The sequence below is a fragment of the Capricornis sumatraensis genome, chromosome 20 (assembly GCF_032405125.1).
Source record: "Capricornis sumatraensis isolate serow.1 chromosome 20, serow.2, whole genome shotgun sequence".
Classification (NCBI taxonomy): domain Eukaryota; kingdom Metazoa; phylum Chordata; class Mammalia; order Artiodactyla; family Bovidae; genus Capricornis; species Capricornis sumatraensis.
The window spans coordinates 14508670-14531423 of record NC_091088.1 but is presented as its reverse complement, the minus strand read 5'-3'; the positions used below and the strand labels follow the sequence as shown (position 1 = coordinate 14531423).

Genomic DNA, 22754 nt, shown 5'->3' with positions numbered 1-22754 from the left:
TTGCAGACCGCGGCGCCCGGTGCGAGTCAGTATGGCGGCCGAGCGCAAAACTAAGTTGTCCAAGAACTTGCTGCGCATGAAGGTGCGGGGACGCGAGGGAGGCGGGTCGGGCGGTGGGGATACCCAGTCTTTCCGACCTGGCTGGAGCCGAGGCGGCGGGCGTACAGGGCATTAGAGAAGCCCCGGAGGACATACAGCTCTCGGGTTCATTCATTCACTGGAGCAGCGCCTGCTCTGCTTTAGGCACCGGGAACTGGATTATAAATTTCGGCGGATTCTCTCTTAAAACCGGCGGTCGGATAGGAGAGACGGACGCGTAAGCAGGCACTTAAAATATAGTGTACTCAGTGCAGTGGTGCTAGAAGCGCCGTAGCCCCTGGAACTAACTTGGGCTTCTGCAGGAAGTGGCATCAAGTAGACACTGAAGGGTAGGTGGGAGGGTGGGGGACAGAGCGGCACAGACTGGGGGAGAAGCGAGTTCAGGAAGTTGGTGAGGCAACCCCCACCCCAAATCCGTAATTTCAGAGAACTAAAGGTCATTCAGTCTGTCTGGAAGGCAAGTAGCAAGAAATGGGCCTGGAAAAGGAGCCAATAATCACAGCATGCAAGGAAGGAGTTTTAGGCCAGATTATGAATTTTTTTTTCTTTATTTTGTGAGCATTGGGAAGCGATTGAGCACCGGGGCGAGTATCAGGAGCTGTGCTTAAGTTTTCACCGTTACTTTCACTGTCCTGTGGAGAATACATTACTGACAGAAAGACCCGACAAAACTGCAGTCATAACGACCAGCGAGGACTGATGATTTGGGTGAGGGCTTTCAGTGGTGGTGGGAACAGAGAGAATTTTAACAATTGAGGTGAAAGTGAAGTTATGTCACCAACTTCAAACATTGATTTTCATATGAGGTGTGCGGACACGGGTAGATAAAATGAATACAGGAATTAATACAGGAGAAACATGTAAGCCTTAAAACTTAAGTAATGGTATTAGCGAACATTTCTAGCTCTGTGTGCTAGACACTGAGTGATTTGCATATTATAAGGCGGGAAAGCCACATAATAACCGATTGAGGTGGGTACGATTATTACCCCTCTCTGACGGCTAAGGCACCTGAAACAAGAAGTAGATAACTTGCCCAGAGTTACACAGTTTATAAATAAGTGTAGACAGGGCTTAAACTCAGGCAGTCTGGCTCTGAAGCCCCTGCTGTTAATTATCAGTACAGCTCTGTACTGCTTGTCACTGAACACCATCTCGATGCAAACTGCTAAATGTCTTGTTTACAGAATAATGGAATTTGCAGTGAAGGGAAGCAGGGCATAAATAATGTTTTGAAACATTGGAGAGTAAATGGCATATGCAGGAGGTGAGTGGAGTTGAGCTGGAGTATAACCTGGGATGGATAGGGCAAGTGAGGGTGGAGGGTGAGTAGTAGTGTAATTAATCATTTCTGAAGTACTTCTTTGATATGTATTAGCAAAATTTGGATCTTCAGTAAACAAAGGGGGTTCTTTGCTTATGGTTTGTAATCATGAAAATTTCAGAGAAGTATAATGGCAAAGCAGGCATTGGGAAGATTTTAGCAGTTGTTTTAATCTTGGAATAAGTCAAATGAAGGTATGCTGGCTGCTTAGGGCTCAGACCAACAATCTGACTCTGTAATTGTGAAGGAAGAAGTTAACTTTAAAAAGTTATCTAACCCTGCTTGGGCGGTTGGGGAACACGAAACTGGACACTTGAAGCAAAGGAGAGAGAAACAATTACCCAGCTTCTCTAGCAAGTTTGGCCATTGCCGACAAAAAGCCTTCTGGCAGAAGAGCAGGAGACACGGGGTATACAGATAAAGTGGGGTATCCTATGAGAAGCAAGGGAGCAGCTGCTTTAGGTCTCCTTATCTAGTGTAGCTGCTCAGCCAGGGCTAAATATAGAGCAAGAATGAGAGGATTGAGGATTTAGTACTGACTTGTTTATTTTCTAGTGTACTGGAAGTCGTCTTGGTCAGCTAATATGTTTGGTCACCCCACCCCCACCCTTAAGATGGGATTCCCAGAGAAATGAGGTTATTGGGGGAAATAGTTGCTGACTCTGATTTTGTTATGTTTTGACAGTTCATGCAAAGGGGACTGGACTCGGAGACCAAGAAACAACTAGAAGAGGAAGAAAAGAAAATCATTAGTGAAGAGCACTGGTACTTGGATTTGCCTGAGCTAAAAGAGAAAGAGTAGGTTTTTTATGATACATTGGAAGTTCACATCTCTGTAAATGTGATTCATCATTCCAGTGACATAAAACCCATGAACTGATATCTATTCAGTTTCTTGAGTTAGCCCTGCAAATATTTTTTTTAATCATTAAGTCTATAAGAGTTCTACTTGCATTTATATGTTTTTATTGATGCTTGCCATCATTTACAACATTGTTCTTTTTTTTACATTCCTTATTTAGAATAAAGGAATCTAAGCCGTATGTCTCTGGAGATAACTGGGGACCTTTTAAGAAAATCTGCAATGTGCTCTCTATTGTATTAAGTTCTGAAGATTATATGTGTACTTCAAGTCTTCCAGTTTTGTTTCAGTAACAGAGTTCTCCATAGACTGAGCTTTGTAAAGTCAAGAGTGTTTTGTTTATTTTCTTTTTAATTTTTACTATTAATACCAGTCATTTAGCTAACATTTATTGAGTCTTTAATGTATATACTAGGACCTGGGCAAAGCACTTTATGTCTCTTAATTATTTAATCCTCACAGCAAACTTGAGAGCTGGCTACCATCATTCCACCCATTTTATGGCTGAGGAAACTGAAGCTTAAGGGAGAGTTAATTGCTTAGGGTCACCAGATAGTTACTACTGAAACAGGATAACACACTAGATCATTTCTCTTCCACTGCTAAGCTTGGTTGTTGCATGATAAATTTTTGATGAAGGAGTGATGATTCACATCATCAGTTAACTTTTCTAAGTGTTTCTGAAAGCTGTTTATCATTTCTCCTTGATTCTTTTCTTACCTTGATAGCCTCTGTGGTATGGTAGTTTTACTTACGTTTTATCAAATGATTAAAGATACTGCTTATTGTCTTCAGACACACTTACGTTTTCCCTTTCCATACCTTATAATTTATTTTTTTCTTTCTAACGCAGTTGTTGTCCATTGTTTACATGGCTAATCTTCTCTAGACTTTCTTGGGAGGTTAAACATCCTTCTCTAAAGATAGAAAGTACATCCCACCAGGAGGGACAAAAGGAAAGTACTTTGTTTTTTCTGCTTACTTCTCAACTTGCGTTTCTCTTGCTTCTCAGAGAAGGCAAGATGTCAGTGAGGAAGGAGAAGATGATGCTGTAGGTGGTACAGATTTGGGAGCAGGGATTGGTAGGAAAGGGACTGTTACCAGTAAGGAGGTATAATTTAATTTTATGCCTTGGCTAAACTTGCTCAAGAGTATTCCAGATGTTTTTTTTTTTTTTTACTTATTTTTAATGAAAAGCAAGACCGTTTGTATCTTGTTTTCAGTATTCTTTCCCCCCACCCCCAACATAGCATATTAGTCCCAGGAAAATGACCTTTAGACTCCTTTCCTAGGGAGGTATGTGACATAGTCTGTTCAAGTTCTATAACAAAATACCACAGACTGCGTAGCTTATAAACAGCATAAATGTATTTCTCACAGCTCTGGAAGCTGGAAGTCCAAGATCAGGATATCAGCCTGATTGTGTTTTGATGGTGGCCCTCTTCCTGGCTCAGAGCCAGCACCTTCTTGCTGTATCCTTACCTGGTAGAAGTGGCTGAGGATCTCTGTGGGGTCTTTCCTAAGGCCCTGATCCCATCCATGAGAGTCCCACACTCGTGACTTAAGCACCTTCCCAAGGCCTCACCTCCTAATATCCTCATCTTTGGGAGTTAGGATTTCAATATATGAATTTATGGGGGGACACGAACTTTCAGATCATAGCAGTAAATATTAATAATAACCTTTTGCCATTATTCAGTGTCATATTTATGTTTAGAAATGAAGATCAGTTTGGGACATCAGCTGGAAGAGAAGAAGCTGTCCAGTTGGGTAATTTGAGGCGCGTATAACAGAGACCACCAAAGTGTGGGCAGGGGTAGGGAAGCAGCCGTGGACAGTGCGGCACCCAGGTGGCTCGTGTAGCAGAGATAGTTTCCCCCAGGCCTGGGGGGTCAAAGTGGGGAGTGGCTGCTGACTCTGAAGACGGGCTGTGTGGAGGGAGCATGCTGCAGGAGTCGCCATCTTATCTGAGGGCACAGCCAGCCCAGGTAAGCCTATGGAAGGGAGCCGTTCCACGTGTTAAATTCAGAGCAGCTTCGCAAGGCACTGATGGTGCGCGCTATGGGAGGTGAGAAGTAGACCGGATGGCGTGTCGCTGAGGTGTGTGTGCTTTAACACCCCAGAAAGTGGGATGGATTGGCTAATTTAGTGCATGGTCTCTGGAGACAGGCAGACCTGGGTTTGATGCCCGCCTCTGCCACTTGTTTACTTGTGATCTTAGACAAGTTTTTGAACCTGTCTCTTGTCATTGGTACATTGGGTGTGATAATATGAGAAGTAAATGAGACAGTACGTGTGAAGCAGTGACCACAGTGCTAGGCGTAAAGCACAAAGTGTTAGCAGTATATGTGCTTCCTTATATTTCAGTATTAGGAAATTCAACCACTCTTTCTGCTCATTTGTGTTTGTGAACGTTTACTTGGTAGTACCATCTGGATTATTCCAAAGGGTTACCGATCTCCCTGAAGCTGGAGATTTCATTGTGTATATGCTCTAGGAGTCTAGAGGTTGCCATTCAGCTATATTGGAGTATAACTCAGTGATGACCATTAGGACTGTTCAGTGTGCATGCCTCCCCTAGCCAGTGACCAGGCTATGTAGGTGGATTAAGACCTGCTTGCTTTGCCTCAGCTTGAAACACCTGCAGAGCTTCCTAACCCTGGAGCTCCCTGTAGGGGCTGAGGTCTTGGTGTAGCCACGCTGCAAATCAGCTTCTCCCTCAGCCCAGTCTTGTAGCCCTCACTTCCATAGAGGGGTGTCTCCCAGCCAGCACTCCCCAGTGAAACTTTTGTGCAGAACTCTTATCTCAGAGTCTGTTACCAGGGAACCTGATACTTAGTATAGAAGTGGAAGTTACCAGATCAGAGATTTTGCTCTGTTGTTGCCATGTTGTTTTTCTCCAAAGGATGTGCTGTGGTTTAGAGTATGTGAGTATAGCCAGTTTAATGACTCGCCGGCCACAGGATGATGTTTAAAAAGTATTTTTGGCTGCTGTGCTTCTTGTGCTTATATATTGTGGCCTGGTGAACGTCAAGAACTGTGAGGTCTGAGACTGACCCTACTTGCAAACTGACCAGCCAGCCTGCTACAGTTTCAGGGATACTGGTGGAAGGCAGGAGAGTTCTGAGTCAGAGACAGAGGACTTTATTACTCACAGCACAGCAAGCAGCTTGAGCATCACTTTGGCATCATTTCCTCTTATCCCAGGGAGGATGACATGGTACCCGCAGTAGGTTAACAGCAGAACAGAGAAGTCCTGAGCTTAGGGGCCCCGAGTCTTTGATACTGAACTGTAAACAGATTTGCCTTTGGCCCCAGAGGAGGCAGTATCCTTATTTTGAGCCTTAAAGCAAGTCTATGTGTTGCTCCAGCAGGAGAAGGGAGATAGTCGCTCAGCCTTTCAAAGCTTTTCACTGTGCATGTAATCCCTGAAAAGAACGAAAGGACATCTAGTGCCTCACTCACAGGTGTGCGGAAATGAAGGAGACCCACAGAGACTTGTTCCCCAGCAGTGAGTTTTTGCCTTGTTTTGCAGTGCTCATTATTTGTGGCCCTAGGCAGGGGTGTCTATTTTTTCCTGAGCAGTAGTTTCTCATCTGCAATAATCAACGAAATTGATAATTTCTTGGATGTGTTTTAGCTCTAAAAGTTACGGATTCTGATTAATGAAAACAGGAAAATTAAAATACAGAATGTTTTCAGTTATATTTTAGAATATTTCCCTTATTTGCTGGCTCCATGAGTGTCCCTCATCATTGAAACTATGCTTGCAGATAACAAACCACCTTTTCATACTAATGTTATTGAGTCAATAGAAACGCATAAGAAAACTCTCTGAGGGGTCACTGGTCCTTCCGTGACTCCTTTGCTGGTATTTGGGTCCATCTTTTGACTTAAGTGAATGCTTAAATGCATATGAATGGTGCTTTCCTGAGGGAGGTGATTTACTTGACACGTTCGTGATGTTTTATCACCTGCACTCGACAAGAAACAAGATTGGCCAGTTGAAGGGGAATCTCAAGTTTATGAGAAATACTGAACAAAAAGTTCAGGAGAACATGTGCTGCAGTCGGATGTGCTCACCTGGGATGGGGGTTATGCACTGGTGACTCATGGGAGAATCCCTTCGGCCACTGAAAGATCCACACCTGCGTCCTGTTTTCCGGATGCCCTCTGTGGTGTCCAGTGTTGAACCCTCTCAGTAGCAGCGCCGCTTTTACCTGGATGATTTTGGTGTGGGGTCAGCCACCTAGCCACTCTTATTTCTGCTCATTTTCCAGTCCCGCTCATCCGGCTCTCCCAGTGTCTGTAAGATACCCTGTATCCTTAGAGTAAATTACTGCTCTGCTTAAGTCATCCAACATTAGTCGTTGTTATTTATAGCTGAGAGCTCCAACTTAGACACTCACTTAAAGCTACCTAGGACACTGATTTCTGCAAATTTAATAAAATACTGGGGGTTGGGGGGCGGCATAAACATCAAGGAAACTTCACTTTACGTTTGGGAAATTCAGGTGCCCTCTGTTCTTGCCTCACAATGCTTTTGTTGACCAAAGCAATCTGTTTTTATCTCTAACCTTAGGTTAGAAAGCTTAGTGTATTTTTCCTTGATTCCACTGAGAACCATAAGATGTATTTTTCATTTGAAATCTTGACTTCTATTTGCTGTGCTTTGCTACAAGTAGACATGCTGTTAATGCAGGTTTATTTTCTCATTTAGGAGTTTCATTATAGAAGAGCAGAGTTTCTTGTTGTGTGAAGATCTTCTCTATGGAAGAATGTCATTCAGAGGATTTAATCCTGAGGTTGAGGTATTAAATATAATTGCTTCAGATTTAAAATTTTTCCAATTGAATTTTTTCTGCTAATGATTGGGTTTAGGTTTTTTCCGAACAGATACCATTTCTCCTCATTATATAGAAAATAACAAGTCTTGAAATATGGCCATAGCTATTTTTAAAAATTGCAGGCATTGCAGTCTAGTTTTATGTTAGAATTGAGTAGATGATTTAATTTAGCAGTATACAGTCCCTGACAGTGCCACTGTAAGTATTAGAATTTTAGCTCAGGTCTTTCACAGGAATGTCAGGATTTTATTCACTTGATGCCATTATGAAAAATTATTTTCTGGCATCTATAAATCTATCTTTTCTAATGGAAAAAGTGTTACTTAAAAATTGAATAATTTGACTTTTTAATGGACAGCTTTTAATCCAAGCTTGTAAATAGATTTTTAAGTGATTCTTTAAAAAGTTTGTCTTCAAAGGAAGTATTCACCTTATAACTGAGCTGTTTATTTTAATCTTCCTGTGTCGGGTTTGTAGAGAAGCACAGATTTGTCCATTTAACAAATAATTATTGGAACTCGTGCTCAGATATTGAAAGCTCTCCTATCAGTAGTTAGCCAACCAAATGGAGGTTTGTGATACAAAGCTTTCATTCGGTAACTGTCTCATGAAGCTGCGGTTTCTTAGCCCTGGGACTGTTGACACTGGGGCTAGAATTTCCTTTGTGGTGGGGGCTTTCCTGTGCACTGTGGAATGTTGAACAATATCCCTGACCTCTGCCCCCTACCCACTAGACACACACATACACACTCCAGTTGTGACAACCTGAACTGTGTCCAGACATTGTAGATGTTGCCAGGGGCCCCTCGGTGAGCAGAATCATCCCTGGTTGAAAACTGGTTCTCTAAGGACGCCTGGAGCAACCACAGTTAGCCAAACTAAACACCAGTGTTTATTTATAAAGACTGCAGGTTGATTTCCTTTGTCTCCTTTTTTTGAGTGGGTGTGCTAATTAAAGTGGTAAAAGCGACTTTACACAAAATCAACACTAGAAGTGTTTGTTTTTAATATATCTCCTGTTCTGGCCTGCTGAAATCTTTAGGAAGAGAATGAGAGCAAGGGGGTAAAAGATAAAGATAACAAAGATGATGAGCGAATGATGCCCAGAGACCAGGGTATTGGGTGGGCAGGGACTCCAAAGTGATGCAGTGGGGAACAGTGTTGATCTGACCCTCCAGATTTGATGTGGGACGCTATTCGAAAGTGACTTTAATTACCAGCACTCTACAACACTGAATATATTCTCTCTGGGAAAAGGTTCTGAACTGTTTGGCGTGCAGGTCTGAGCTGTCATAAATTGTGAGAAAAGTTCAGTGTACCTGGTTATAAAAAGAATGATACCAACTTGGGAACACTTACTTTATTACAAGCGGGATGTACTTAGGACACATTTCATAGTCTCTGTGTGTTTCTAGGGATGCCTGCCATGGGGTTTATTCAGTGAAATATTTACTGTGTGCCTGTGGTGCATCAGCCCTGTGGAGGCACTGGAAGTGCAGCAGGGAACCAAAGTCTGTGCCCCCACAGAGCTTGTACCGAGACTGCTTCATCTTCAGTCCTTTAAACGCTGGAAAAGCTAGTCAACAGTGATTTCTGCTTTCCTTTCCTGGTCCCACCTTTCTGGTAAAGAGGATACTGTTTTTAAGTCTGTTGGTGGATACCTGTCAAGAAAACATTAATGTGAGAAAAAGAAGCCAAGGAAAGATCCGTAGCATACAGACATCATGTGGGCATCAGTGTGTCATCCACCCGCATGTTTAGGGGTGAGGAGGCCCCCCCACCGTTATACCAGCGCCAGCCTTCCAGCTCTTTCAGCACTGCGCTGCTCTCCTTCCCCAGCTACCACCAAAGCTGCGTTTAAAATTACTCCAGACTGCAGTGTTTCTCCCATTTGGCTCAAAACTGGGAAGTTCAGAGGATGCCTGAAGTTTGCCACTTCTTTCCCCCGCTCACTACAGTGTGTTAGCAGTGTGCCTGCTTCAGACAGAAGTAACTAATACATTTCTGATCTAAAATACAGTTTGAACTCATTAACAGGAAGTCTAATCTACTGAGGCTTTGTCTTATTTTTAATTCAGAGCTGGCTTATATCAACATATTGTGGAATAAAGTTGGTTAAATTTTACAGAGACTCCCTTATAAGTTTTGGCTAGTCCTGTAGATTCTGTGTCTCTACCTTCAAATGTGTCTGACACTAGTTCCTTTAACAAGCTTTTTCCAGCCCTGCTAGTCACCACCGTTGGTTTTTTTTTTTTTTTTTTTTTTTTCAGAAATTAATGCTTCAGATGAACGCCAAGAACAAAACAGAAGAAGTTGAAGAGCAAACAGTGGAGCTCGATGTGTCAGATGAAGAAATGGCTAGAAGGTAAGTGTTACCTTAGACCAGGTTTATAATCTGAGCCCAGCATTCACTGACTCATGCTTACCCTCCTCCCGCCCAGTGATGGGTCTGCCCTGCCTTTGAAGGGAGTAACCCCAGCAGAAAGGGGATTTCCTGCTCTTTCTAACATGACCTGGGGTGGATTCATACCTGTCACAGGCTGGCAGCTGAGGGCTAATTTCTAGTGCTGCTTCTGATACATATTTTAAAATATGCATCTTAATTTATTAGGATAATGCAAAACCAAAAAAGAATTGTTCACAGAGAAACTCATGAATTTTAAATCAGATTATTTCTTTCAATCCTAGTTTTGGTTTTTCTTATTCTTTGTTGTGTATTTGGTTTGATATTCTTGACAAGTTTTGATTCCTTTTTTATTTGAAACTGAACTTGTTCTGTTTTATCATCTTAACAGATATGAGACCTTGGTGGGGACAATTGGGAAAAAGTTTGCCAAGAAAAGAGACCGTGCCATTTACGAAGAAGATGAAAATGGAGAGATAAAACCAATTAAAGCAAAGAAGATGTTCTTAAAGCCCCAAGATTAAAGTGGAGGCCTTAAGCTATGGCTCGGGGATGAGAGCATATTTTGGAACTCGACTCTGTAGGTTCCTCTATAGATATGAATGTCATAATGTGTATTTGTAAAGAAATGTATACTTTTGGAAACATGCTGATCTGGGAACAGACGTGTGATGGATGTTATACATCCTCTACTTAACGGTGTTCATCAAGAGTGGACTTTAAACCCTTGGTCTTCAAATGTACATAGGTATGTGGTAGCTTCCTAAAGAATATTTTATCTCAGATTTTTTTTTTAATATAACTCCCCAGTCACTGACCTTAAATTGAACTCATGAAAACTAATACCAGTGTTTAAATTGCCCTTATGTTTATAAACATGTCAAGTCAGTTCATACATATATTTTGGAATCATGTCATGAGACTTTATTATATGTTAATTCATCAAGAACAAACTTGCTTGTTCGGCCTAAGTATTTTCATGCTACAAAGTCAATGTCAATGTGTAGAATTATGTTTTTTGTTGTTGCTTAAGCCTTTAATTAATTTTTAGACATTGTTTATAATAAATACCTGTTTTCATATACTTTTTTGTTCTCTTATCAAATAAGAATTTTAGTCTAATTCAGCATTGGAACTTTTGTCCAATTGGTAATGTCCAATAGCCATTGACTTAGAATATGGTGATATATTAGATTGAAACTTTTGTGGGCCAAAAACAGTGATCAATTTTTAATAGTTCAACCCAGTAAAATTTACCACCAACCATACCACCTCTTGAAAGTGCAGGTCACTCAGTCATATCCAACTCTTTGTGACTCCATGGACTATCCACGGAATTCTCCAGGCCAGAATACTGGAGTGGGTAGCCTTTCCCTTCTCCAGGGGATCTTCCCCACCCAGGGATCAAACCAGGGACACCATCTCTTAATCTGAACCTTATTCTAGATAATAAGTGAGAGGCCCATGGAATTAAATGTGTATGTGTGTCTGTCCATCTGGAGATGTTTACCTAGGACATCTGAGAAATACTGATTTCATCTAATTATGTTCTAGCAATTGAATGAGGTGCTTTCCTCCTCTCTCTCAGAGTCTCCTTAGATTCAGACTGCTCTGTGACCGCAGTTCTCTGGTGAGTTACAAAAAAGTTGTGACTTTGAAGTTTATTTGGCTCTGAATTCATCGTGAAGGTGAGGACAGCTCTCCTTCCTGCTCTCTACATCCTGAGCCACAAGCTGGAAGTTTCTCACGGCGCTTGGCCAGCACCACAGTCCCTGAATTTATGGAACATCTCATCCACCCTCACGAAACTGCACCGTGATAGGACAGTGGAATGGTTTCCTGAAGGTGCAACGCACTGTGGCCCTAGGTGGGATACGACACTCTTATCTTACAACATGTAACTGATGCTTTGAGTCACTGAGCACTCAGATGGGTCATCTGCTCTCCCGTTGGTCAGAACATACCGTCTGGAATCAGCGGAGGCAAAGGGAACGGCTCCTCTCACTGCTGCTACACCCACACAGACATTTTGCTTCCTGTCCCTCGATTTTGATCTCTGTTGTTTGGAGCTCTGGGTTTCCAAGGAAGGTTTGTTCCCACTAGGGAAGACAACAGTGGTCCCGAGAAGACAGAAATTGAAACAGTCTGATCATTTTACCACTAAACCAGTAGGCAAAAAACGTTAACTCTCCCGGCTAGTGCTTGTCATCTCGAGAACAAAGGGACATTTGTGTTGTTCCTACACAATAGGTGATGAAGGATGTCAAACCCATAGCTTCCTCTAGGACGTGTTTTTTTAGCACTTCCATGTCCAGTGATAAGTTTTAAAGGAAAAGTACACCTCAGAGGTGAAAAAGATTTCAACCCTTTAGACTCTGAAGTCTTGGGTCGCTCTAGCAGGTGTCAACCCTGAGCAGTTGAGATACTGGCTGAGGAAAGAGGAAACACGGAGTGTGTAGGGGTAAAAATGAAGTTGATTAACTTGCAACCAATTACAGAAACAAGTTACCAAGCAGTTTCACACATTTTCTTTCTTGGTGTGTATGTGTGCTAATTTCTCCTTCCTCTTAGTATTGTGTCCATGTTTTTTTAAAGAGGGTTAACTTTGCTATTTAGCCTTGAGATAACAATATTCAGATGAGTCTGACCAAAGTCTAGGTATAACTGACAGGAGATAAGATGAATAGTGTGACTGTTTCCCAGAAACAGATACAATGTCCACTGAGATTTTGGAGAAGAGAGTGAGAACATCTTTTGTACAAAGGATGTTTGCAATTCATTTGGGAGAAATGGAGTTTTTCTTCTGGGAAGTTTAATCACATTTTGAAGCATGTATATACGTGAATGTTGAATGGCCCACTCAACGGACTGTAGCAGATTCTAACCTATTGTTTCTCAGATTTAAATGGTTCTATACTCAGCTTTGATGCTGGGCTAAGTGAAGAAGTGAAGTGAAAGTCACTGAGTCGTGGCTGACTCTGCCACCCCTGGACTACACAATCCATAGAATTCAGGTCAGAACACTGGAGTGGGTGGCCTGTCCTTTCTCTAGGGGATCTTCCAACCCAAGAATCAAATGGGGTTCTCCTGCATTGCAGACAGATTCTTTACCAACTGAGCTATCAGGGAAGCCCTCAGCAAATCCCATTTCTCTTTTGACAGCTGCCTCCTTACTGGGATCTGCCGATGAAGCCCAAAGGAGACAGCAAAGCTACCGGAGGAGGAGGGGCTCAGTTCTTTCTGTCTCTTTGCTTCCTATTCCTTTGCCCACCTCACCCATTCCCCCAATACCTCTTCACCCCAACAGAGGCTGGCGTTCCAGTCACACTTGTCGGTAACACTTGATGCCCTCTTATGTCTATCTGGTACCCCCCACTCACAGCTCAGAGACCCTGGTTTTAACTAAGCAGCTACTTGTCAGAGGATCTTGTATTTCAGCTCTCCAGGGTCCTCCAAGCTTCTAAAATTGAACGATTTCAGCCTCTTCCCTAAGAGTGGCAGCTTCCTGCATGATAACCCTGAGTATTATCTCTGTGCCTTTTTGGCTTTTTAATACCCCATTAATGCTCAAACTACTGCACAATTGCACTCATCTCACACGCTAGTAAAGTAATGCTCAAAATTCTCCAAGCCAAGCTTCAGCAATACGTGAACTGTGAACTCCCAGATGTTCAAACTGGTTTTAGAAAAGGCAGAGGAACCAGAGATCAAATGGCCAACATCTACTGGATCATCAAAAAAGCAAGAGAGTTCCAGAAAAACATCGATTTCTGCTTTATTGACTATGCCAAAGCCTTTAACTGTATGGATCACAATAAACTGTGGAAAATTCTGAGAGAGATGGAAATACCAGACCACCTGACCTGCCTCTTAAAAAACCTATATGCAGGTCAGGAAGCAACAGTTAGAACTGGACATGGAACAACAGGCTGGTTCCACATAGGAAAAGAAGTACGTCAAGGCTGTATATTGTCACCCTGCTTATTTAACTTCTATGCAGAGTACATCATGAGAAACGCTGGGCTGGAAGAAGCACAAGCGGGAATCAAGATTGCTGTGAGAAATATCAATAACCTCAGATATGCAGATGACACCACCCTTATGGCAGAAAGTGAAGGGGAGCTAAAAAGCCTCTTGATGAAAATGAAAGAGGAGAGTGACAAAGCTGGCTTAAAGCTCAACATTCAAAAAAACAAAGATCATGGCATCTGGTCCCATCACTTCATGGGAAATAGATGGGGAAACAGTGTCTGACTTTATTTTGGGGGGCTCCAAAATCACTGCAGATGGTGATTGCAGCCATGAAATTAAAAGACGCTTACTCCTTGGAAGAAAATTTATGAGCAACCTAGATAGCATATTGAAAAGCAGAGACATTACTTTGCCAACAAAGGTCCGTCTAGTCAAGGCTATGGTTTTTCCAGTGATCATGTATGGATGTGAGAGTTGGACTATGAAGAAAGCTGAGTGCCGAAGAATTGATGCTTTTGAACAGTGGTGTTGAAGACTCTTGAGAGTCCCTTGGACTGCAAGGAGATCAGCCCTGGGATTTCTTTGGAAGGAATGATGCTAAAACTGAAACTCCAGTACTTTGGCCACTTCATGCGAAGAGTTGACTCATTGGAAAAGACTCTGATGCTGGGAGGGATTGGGGGCAGGAGGAGAAGGGGACGACAGAGGATGAGATGGCTGGATTTCACTGACTTGATGGACGTGAGTCTGAGTGAACTCTGGGAGTTGGTGATGAACAGGGAGGCCTGGACTGCTGCGATTCATGGAGTTGCAAAGAATCAGACACGACTGAGCGACTGAACTGAACTGAACTGAACTGGATAATTATTTATGTTGAATTTCTCCTGTTAAAAGAAGGGTGATTTATCTCCTGACTAGATTTTGACAGATACAGATAAAGCAGTAATATCTATGAAACCGTGGGCTTGGTAGAGCTTGAAATCCCTTTTTCCCCCCTTTTCTGCCCTTTATTGAGGCACAATTGACAAATATCAAATATATGCCTTTAAGGTATACATTTTGATACGTGTATACATTGGTATATGATCACCAGAGTCAGCATATCCATGACTTCACACAGCTACATTTCCCCCCTTCCCTTGCCCCTTCCCCTCCTTCCCGCCTCTCTTTCTAGGTGGGAACCCTGAAGATCTACCCTATTAGTGTATTTCAAGTACACAACAGAGGATTATTAACCCTGTTCACATTGCATACATTAGATGTCCAGAGCGAATTCATCTTGCCTAACTGAAACTACGCCTGAACAAACACCTCCCAATTTCCCATCCCTCTAGCCCCTGACAACTGTCATTCCTCATTCCATTTCTAGGAGTTTGGCTCTTTTAGATTCCATATATAAGTGAAATCATGCAAGTTTGGTCTTTCTATAATCTGGCTTCCTTCCCTTAGCATCATACCCCTCAAGTTTATGGCTATTAAAGTAAAAACATTCAACCCTTCACACTTCCTGGAAGTTATCTCATGGAAGCCGTGGTCAGCATAACACTTTTTGAAGAACACTGCCCAGCACAGTAACACCCATCAACCTGGTTGCTGAGTTGTTCATGTTCACCTCCTCAGTTGCCAAGCGAATTAATGTCCTGTAAGGCAGGAACTATATCTTTTTTCATTTGCCTCTGCACCTAGCAAGGAATATGGCTCATATTAAAGGTTGTGATAAATGTTTCTTAAATGAATGGATGAATGAATGATAGTTGGATGATTTGGGAACCAGTTGGTCTACAGAGTGTATTTAAACCACACTGCTAGGTGGCGCTAGTGGTAAAGGACCCGCCTGCCAATGCAGGTAGATGCCAAAGACAAGGATCTGATCCCCGGGTCATGAAGGTCCCCTGAAGAAGGGCATGGCAACCCACTCCAGTATTCTCAGAGAAGCCTGCAAGATGGCAGGCTACAATTCATAGTGTCGCAAAGAGTTAGACCCAACTGAAACAACTTAGCATGCACGCATGCTATGGAACTAACAATCAATCAAATGAGAGAAAATAAAGACTTTACTCTGAACTTGCTATATAGCAAGGGAGTCAGCCACCATCACTTGTGCTTTGGCAGAGACTCAAAGGGAGGTAGAGAGTGGGAGAGCTTTACAGTGGGGAAGAAGGGAAGGGTTGAGGATGCCTTGATTGGCGGCTGTCAAAGCCTTGAAAAGCCCTAGGCAGCCAACTAGAAGCAGTATATTGTAAGTCATTGGTTAGGGTCACATATTTTACCTTCTCTGGTGGGGGTGGTTTAGTAGCTAAGGCATATCTGACTCTTGTGACCCCATAGACTGTAGCCCACCAGGCTCCTTCGTCCATGGGATTCTCTAGGCAAGAATACTGGAGTGGGTTGCCATTTCCTTCTCCAGGGGATCCTCCCGACCCAGGGATCAAACCCATGTCTCCTACATTACAGGCAGATTCTTTACCACTGAGCCACCAGGGAAACCTGTTATTTTCTCTAGTTGGTCCCAAATTGGAAGTGGGGACAAAAATTAGGTAAGATAATTGTCAATTATTAATCAACTTCTGACTATTTGGGGCTGACTATTATGAAGTTTTGTTTTAGCTCACTGGAGACACTAACTGACTTCCTGCCAAGTCTGACATTTAGCAGGCTGGCTTCCTAAGTTGTTTATTATAGATGAAGGTCTGATTTCTTGGGCAGGTTACTGCAGGTTATGAATCAAAGTTCTGTTTTTATATGTGGCCTGCCCATTGTCCGTTTGTGTATTCAGTCTCTGTGCCAGTTTATTTCTAATCATACTGTAACATGCAACCATTTCGTCATGTCTCCAAGGAAATGTGCACCCAATTTAAAAACAGAATGCCACCGATGGGATCGAGGATATTTGTGGCTCCAGCTGTTAAGGGAGCTGTCTGTGTTGGAGGCAGACACTTCAGTTAATGCCGCAAAGACAAAGCCACCAAATCAAGCAATTAAAACCTTTTACCATCCCAGATCTTGGGGACGAAAACTGAATACCGCTGGCTAATGGATATAAAATTCAATTTAAAAGATACCATCATTCCACTCAGGTATACAACTATCCATTCACTAACATTCAAGTTGGTTGACAAACTTTATCAAAGTGGGCTATATTTGGAGAGGAAGAGGAGATATAGCTCTAATAGTAATTTCAAGAAAATCCCCAGAGAACTTCCACTGTTTAATATGTCTTTTATGAAGAAAAATCAGTTTCTTCACTTGCCTGCCAAAACAGTCTTTCATTTTCCCAATCCTGGCTTCAGAAAACACACAAGTACCTTATCATTTGAGTCCAAGGTGTGTTGACAGCTTCTTAAAGAGAGTCTGTGGTCTGACCTTCCCTCTCCGTATAGGCATATCCTTCCATAAGCAGTTTACTAAAATTATTTGGTGGCTCTGTAAGTTCTTACAGAGCTATAAGCTTCCCACTACACAGTAAATTCTAATGTTAACATTAGTCATTGTGAAAGTCATTAACCCATAAATGTGCCCTGTTTAGCTGTGTTTGGACAAAGAAACTATTTGCACAGAGAGGATGCTACTTTCTAAACCAGCAGCTCAATTTCATATCCTGGAGTTTCTTTCCAACATATTTAGCTTGTTTTCCATATGGCCCTATGATTTCACTTGCCCCGGGATGAAAGACACACTGGGTTTCAGACATTCGTTGTAAAGTAGAAGTCCCTGGATGTACCCTACAAAGTCACAGTGTTCTCCTCAAGGCGTATTTTAATCTGGATGGTATCCCTTGCTAAAATCCCTCTTTTGTCAGTACTTTCTGGATGGGAGAAAACCCTGTCAGCCCAGAAGTATCAGAGGTAACCGTATGTTGTTGCAAAATTGCAACAGGATCAAGCAAGACCATCCAGGTAGTGCAGATGGCAATCTGACAAATACTGACAGAGGGTGACTCCCCGTGACTTCTCTCGCTCGTCTACCATCCACTAGGTTCTCACACCCACTTCCCCTTCTCTGACCTCTGCTCTGATCATTGTCCCTGCGTTACTTTACCACGTAAGACACCCCTGTCGAATAGATCCTATCCTTGAACCTGACACTTTGCTGTTCCCACCTCGGCTTCTCATTTGACCTCATTGGAATGGCAACGGCTCAAAAACGGAGAAGAACGATAAGCGTGCTCTTCAAGGCATGGACCAATTCTGGAGTCCGCGATAACGGAACACCTGAACTAAGTCAGTAGTATGAAGCACAAACCCACACTGGATCATCAGAGACCCTGCAGGTGTTTAACCAAGAAGGGTGCTGGTAATGGAGGACCCGGATGTCATCTGGAGAAAAATAAATCAAAGAAGAAACAGTTTCTCCGATACCACAGCAATAACCATGCAGAGGAGATTTGTCATTAAATGTCAGCCATGTGCCAGGGACATTTCTGAGATTATTCCACTGTTTGTCTGTTTAATAAATGTTGAGTTCTGACACTCAGCCAGGCACTGCCTTGTGGGCTGGAGACGTAATTTACCATCTCCATTTTATCCAAGAAGAAGCTGAGACACAGAGACATTCACTGACTCACCCGATGTCACACAGCTTGTTAGTGATAGAACCAGGATTTGAACCCAGGTCTACTGACCTCAAAGCCGACACTTTTTCTCTCATGTCACTCCACAGGCAAAAGCAAAAGAACAGAATTAGGAAATAGGCATAAAATCGCATAGCTTCCCAAGACCCTGATTGTTTCCAAACAGAATCATTCAGCAGTACAATGTACGACCTTACTTTCTTTTAATGTTTCCTTTTTTCCTGAATTTTTTTTCCAGATGGTATGCATTCAGTTCAGTTCAGTCGCTCAGTCGTGTCCAACTCTTTGCAACTCCATGGGCTGCAGCACGCCAGGCCTCCCTGTCCATCACCAACTCCCAGAGTTTACTCAGACTCATGTCCATTGAGTTGTTGATGCCATCCAACCATCTCATCCTCTGTCGTCCCATCTCCTCCCGCCTTCAATCTTTCCCAGCATCAGAGTATTTTCAAATCAGTCAGCTCTTCACATCAGGTGGCCAAAGTATTGGAGTTTCAGCTTCAACATAAGTCCTTCCAATGAACACTCAGGACTGATTTCTTTTAGGATGGACTGGTTGGATCTCGTTGCAGTCCAAGGGACTCTCAAGAGTCTTCTCCAACACCACTGTTCAAAAGCATCAATTCTCCAGTGCTCAGCTTTCTTTGTGGTCCAACTATTACATCCATACACGACTACTAGAAAAACCATAACCTCGACTAGACACACCTTTGTCAGCAAAGTAATGTCTCTGCTTTTTAATATGCTGTGTAGGTTAGTCATAACTTTCCTTCCAAGGAGTAAGTGTCTTTTCATTTCATGGCTGCAGTCACCATCTGCAGTGATTTTAGAGCCCCCAAAAATAAAGTCTGACACTGTTTCCCCTGTTTCTCCATCTATTTGCCATGAAGTGACGGGACAGGATGCCATGATCTTAGTTTTCTGAATGTTGAGCTTTAAGGCAACTTTTTCACTCTCCTCTTTCACTTTAATCAAGAGGCTCTTTAGTTCTTCTCTTTCTGCCATCAGAGTGATGTCATCTGCATATCTAAGGTTACTGATATTTCTCCTGGCAAATCTTGATTCCAGCTTGTGCTTTCTTCTCCAGCCCAGCGTTTCTCATGATGTACTCTGCATAGAAGTTAAATAAGCAGGGTGACAATATACAGCCTTGGCATACTCCTTTTCCTATTTGGAACCAGTCTGTTGTTCCATGTCCAGTTCTAACTGTTGCTTTCTGACCTGCATACAGATTTCTCAAGAAGCAGGTCAGGTGGTCTGGTAGTCCCATCTCTTATAGAATTTTACACAGTTTGTTGTGATCCACACAGTCAAAGGCTTTGGCATAGTCAGTAAAGCAGAAGTAGATGTTTTTCTAGAACTCTTTTTTCGATGATCTAGCTGATGTTGGCAATTTGATCTCTGGTTCCTCTGCCTTTTCTAAAACCAGCTTGAACATCTGGAAGTTCACAGTTTACGTATTGCTGAAGCCTGGCTTGGAGAATTTTGAGCATTACTTTACTAGTGTGTGAGATGAGTGCAATGGTGCAGTAGTTTTAACATTCTTTGGCATTGCCTTTCTTTCGGAGTGGAATGAAAACTGACATTTTCCAGTCCTGTGACCATTGCTGAGTTTTCCAAATTTGCTGGCATATTAAGTGCAGCACTTTCACAACATCATCTTTTAGGATTTGAAATAGCCCAACGGGAATTCCGTCACCTCCACTAGCTTTGTTCACAGTGATGCTTCCTAAGGCCCACTTGACTTCACATTCCATTAAATTCACACTAAAAATCTGTTTTCAACACAAATGATTTATTTTTTAAATAGGATATTCTCAACATCAGTAATCCTGTATTAAGAAAGATTTCATGTGTGACTCTCTATGGTAATAAAAACAATTGGAAAAGCAATTATGAGTGATCACTTGGAATGTAACTGTATGTCGTCACATATTTGTTTAGGTCACATTCTATGAAATATTACCTAATTTGAAAACAAGAGTTATGCCTCACTTTTAAAGTCTTTATTGAATTTGTTACAACATTGTTTCTGTTTCACGATCTGGTTTTTTGGCCTCGAGGCCTGTGGGATCTTAGCATCCTGACCAGAGATAGAACCTGCACCCCCTGCATTGGAAGGCAGAGTCTTAATCACTGGACCACCAGGAAAGTCAACTATGCCTTACTCTTCTTTGTCTAGTTCCAAGTCAAATTCCTCAAGCAGGCTTTTGTTTGTTTGTTTGTTTTTTTAAGTAGGTAATTAAAAGATAATAGACTTTAAAAAACTGTTTTTCTATTTACCTAACTGCACATAATGTTTTTAGTGACTCTCTTGTGAAATTTGTTTAATAAATATTGGCTCCTCAAATATTCTGCATACTTTACTGTTTTGCAAGATAAATCTATCTGCAGGCATGTATTCACAAACTCAAAGTCTTCAGGTGTTCAGTGCTCAAGAGTAATGGAGAATTTCCGAGTTTTCTCCAGGAGATTAGAATTATGAAAATCTTAGTTTAGGATGTACTTCTCCCTTTAATTCTGGTGCCAGATTTTACTCTCTCTGTCAAGCAGAAGATGCAAGGTTCTTCCCAGAAATTAACTACAGGCCCACTACATCTGGTAACATCTGGTTGGGGACATTCCCAGCTAAAAAGTTAAAGGTGACAGATGGCTTCTTCTTGATGCCTATGATAAAACAGGTCAATGTGGGGTTTTTTAAATTAATTAATTTATTTATTTATTGGAGGCTAATTACTTTACAATATTGTATTGGTTTTGCCATACATTAACATGAATCCGCCACCAGTGTACAATGTGGTTTTAAGAAGCCAGATAGATGAGCTACAGAAGGAACTGTTTAGTTTTGTAGCAGAATTTAGAGAAAATGTGAGAGCCTGGAGTAATCTTTCTAGCCAAGCAAAAGGCCCTCAAAGTAAGAAAATGTGAAGATTAAATCTGGAGAGTTTTCAATAAAATTTGGTCTTAGAATAAATATTGAAGTAAATCATCAAATTCAAGGATGCAGCTATACGATCATTTTCCGATTTGGGGATGTCAGATTTGAAGGTTTGTCTCCTAGATCTTCTTTGTTATGTAAGAGAGATTCTAAAAATCTTAATGGGAGTAGTTTGTTACACAGCCATGCGTAACAGATATTGACTTTGAAACATTTGCCAATCTTATGTGTATGAGGTATGGCATCTTGTTTCTCTCATCTACATTTCCTGGCTACTAGTGAGTTTAGGAAAGTTTTTATTTGAAATGTGGTTGATTTACCGTGTTTCATTAGTTTCAAGTGTATAGCAAAGTGATTCACTTATGTATATTTTATATATATGTTCTTTTGTATATTCTTTTCTATTATAGGTTATCATAAGATATTGCATACAGTTCCCTGTGCCATACAGTAGATTCTTGCTGTTTATCTATTTTATATACAGTAATGTGTGTCTGTTAATCCCAAACTCCTAATTTATCCTTCCCTATACCCTGTCCCTTTTGTTAACTGCAAATTATTTTTCTATGTCGGTAGGTCTGTTTATGTTGTATAACTAAGTTCATTTGTATCCCTTTTTTTAGATTCCACCTGTAAGTGATATCATATGATATTTGTCTTTGTCTGACTTCACTTAGTATGATCATCTCTAGGCTCGTCCATGTTGCTGCACACGACTACTATGACTGAGTAGTATTCCACTGTGTGCAGGTAACATCTTTTTTTATCTATTCATCTGTTGATGGACATTTAGGTTCTTCCTATGTCTTGGCCATTGTAAACAGTGCTACCATACATGCACTGGGGTGCATTTATCTTTTCAAGTTAGAGGTTTTGTCTTTTCTGGATATATGCTCAGGAGTAGAATTGCGGGATCCTATGGTAACTCTATTTTTGGTTTTTTAAGGCACCTCCATACCTTTCTCCTTAGTGATTATACCAGTTTACATTCCCACCAACAGTTAGAAGGGTTGGGAATCCTTTTTTTTTTTTTTAATCTCTGTGGGTACCCCTATACCTGTACATTGGATAACAAGGTTTGGAAGGGGGGAAAAAACATGTTTCTCTGAATTACCCAGGAGAAATCAGCTCTGTGGGATAAACTACAGTGCAGATATTTTTGGAGAGAAGTTGTAAGGGATGCAAATAATCCCAGAATGTTAGGTTGCTGGCTAGCCAGGTATTACACAGGATGGTGGTAACACTGTAGCTGATTTCAGTGATAACACTGTTCAACAGACTGTGGCACCTATGCCCTTGATTCTGGGAAAGTTGTCGACTGGATTTTTAGACGTTATAATCCATAGTACCAAATGTGCAATTCTGAGTGACTCCTGTCCTCTGTAACAATAGTGGCAGAAGCCCCAGAGCCTCCAGCAAGAATCAATGGGAAACCACTGGGTCCGAAGGCTTGCTGGTATAAAAGAAAGTGAGGCTGAAACCGGCTGTCCTCATGTTGAGGCAGAGACAGCTGGGTGGTGGCAGAGGGTTTCAACACACCCTCCAGCCCCCTGGATTGGCAGTTGGGAATTTTCAAATCAAAAATGGTATGCTTCCAAGTGTTTATACCTGGGAGCAGAAGAGCAAAACTAAGAAATGCCTGAGGTCTCCTGGAGCTTACTTCGCCCAGATGAAGTGATTACAAAAAAAACAAGAAATGCATGAAATAGATGCCAACGATTCCAAAGGTAGGAGGAAG

At 41.8% G+C, this 22754-nt stretch overlaps 1 protein-coding gene across 2 annotated transcripts; it reads left to right on the top strand.

Moving 5' to 3' along the window:
* The first annotated feature begins 28 nt into the window (after nt 1-28).
* MPHOSPH6 (M-phase phosphoprotein 6) lies at nt 29-11244 on the top strand. Of its 2 annotated transcripts, XR_011146433.1 has the most exons (6): nt 29-82; nt 2109-2221; nt 7006-7096; nt 9403-9497; nt 9928-10116; nt 11125-11244. XR_011146433.1 is itself a non-coding variant. In XM_068992771.1 (5 exons), the coding sequence occupies exons 1-5, from the start codon at nt 32-34 to the stop codon at nt 10058-10060; spliced, it is 483 nt and encodes a 160-aa protein (XP_068848872.1). In that variant the 5' UTR covers nt 29-31; the 3' UTR covers nt 10061-10607. The 2 variants fall into 2 exon arrangements, 1 of the variants encoding a protein (XP_068848872.1); XM_068992771.1 differs by lacking the exon at nt 11125-11244 and having other exon boundaries at nt 9928-10607.
* The last annotated feature ends 11510 nt before the right edge of the window (nt 11245-22754 follow it).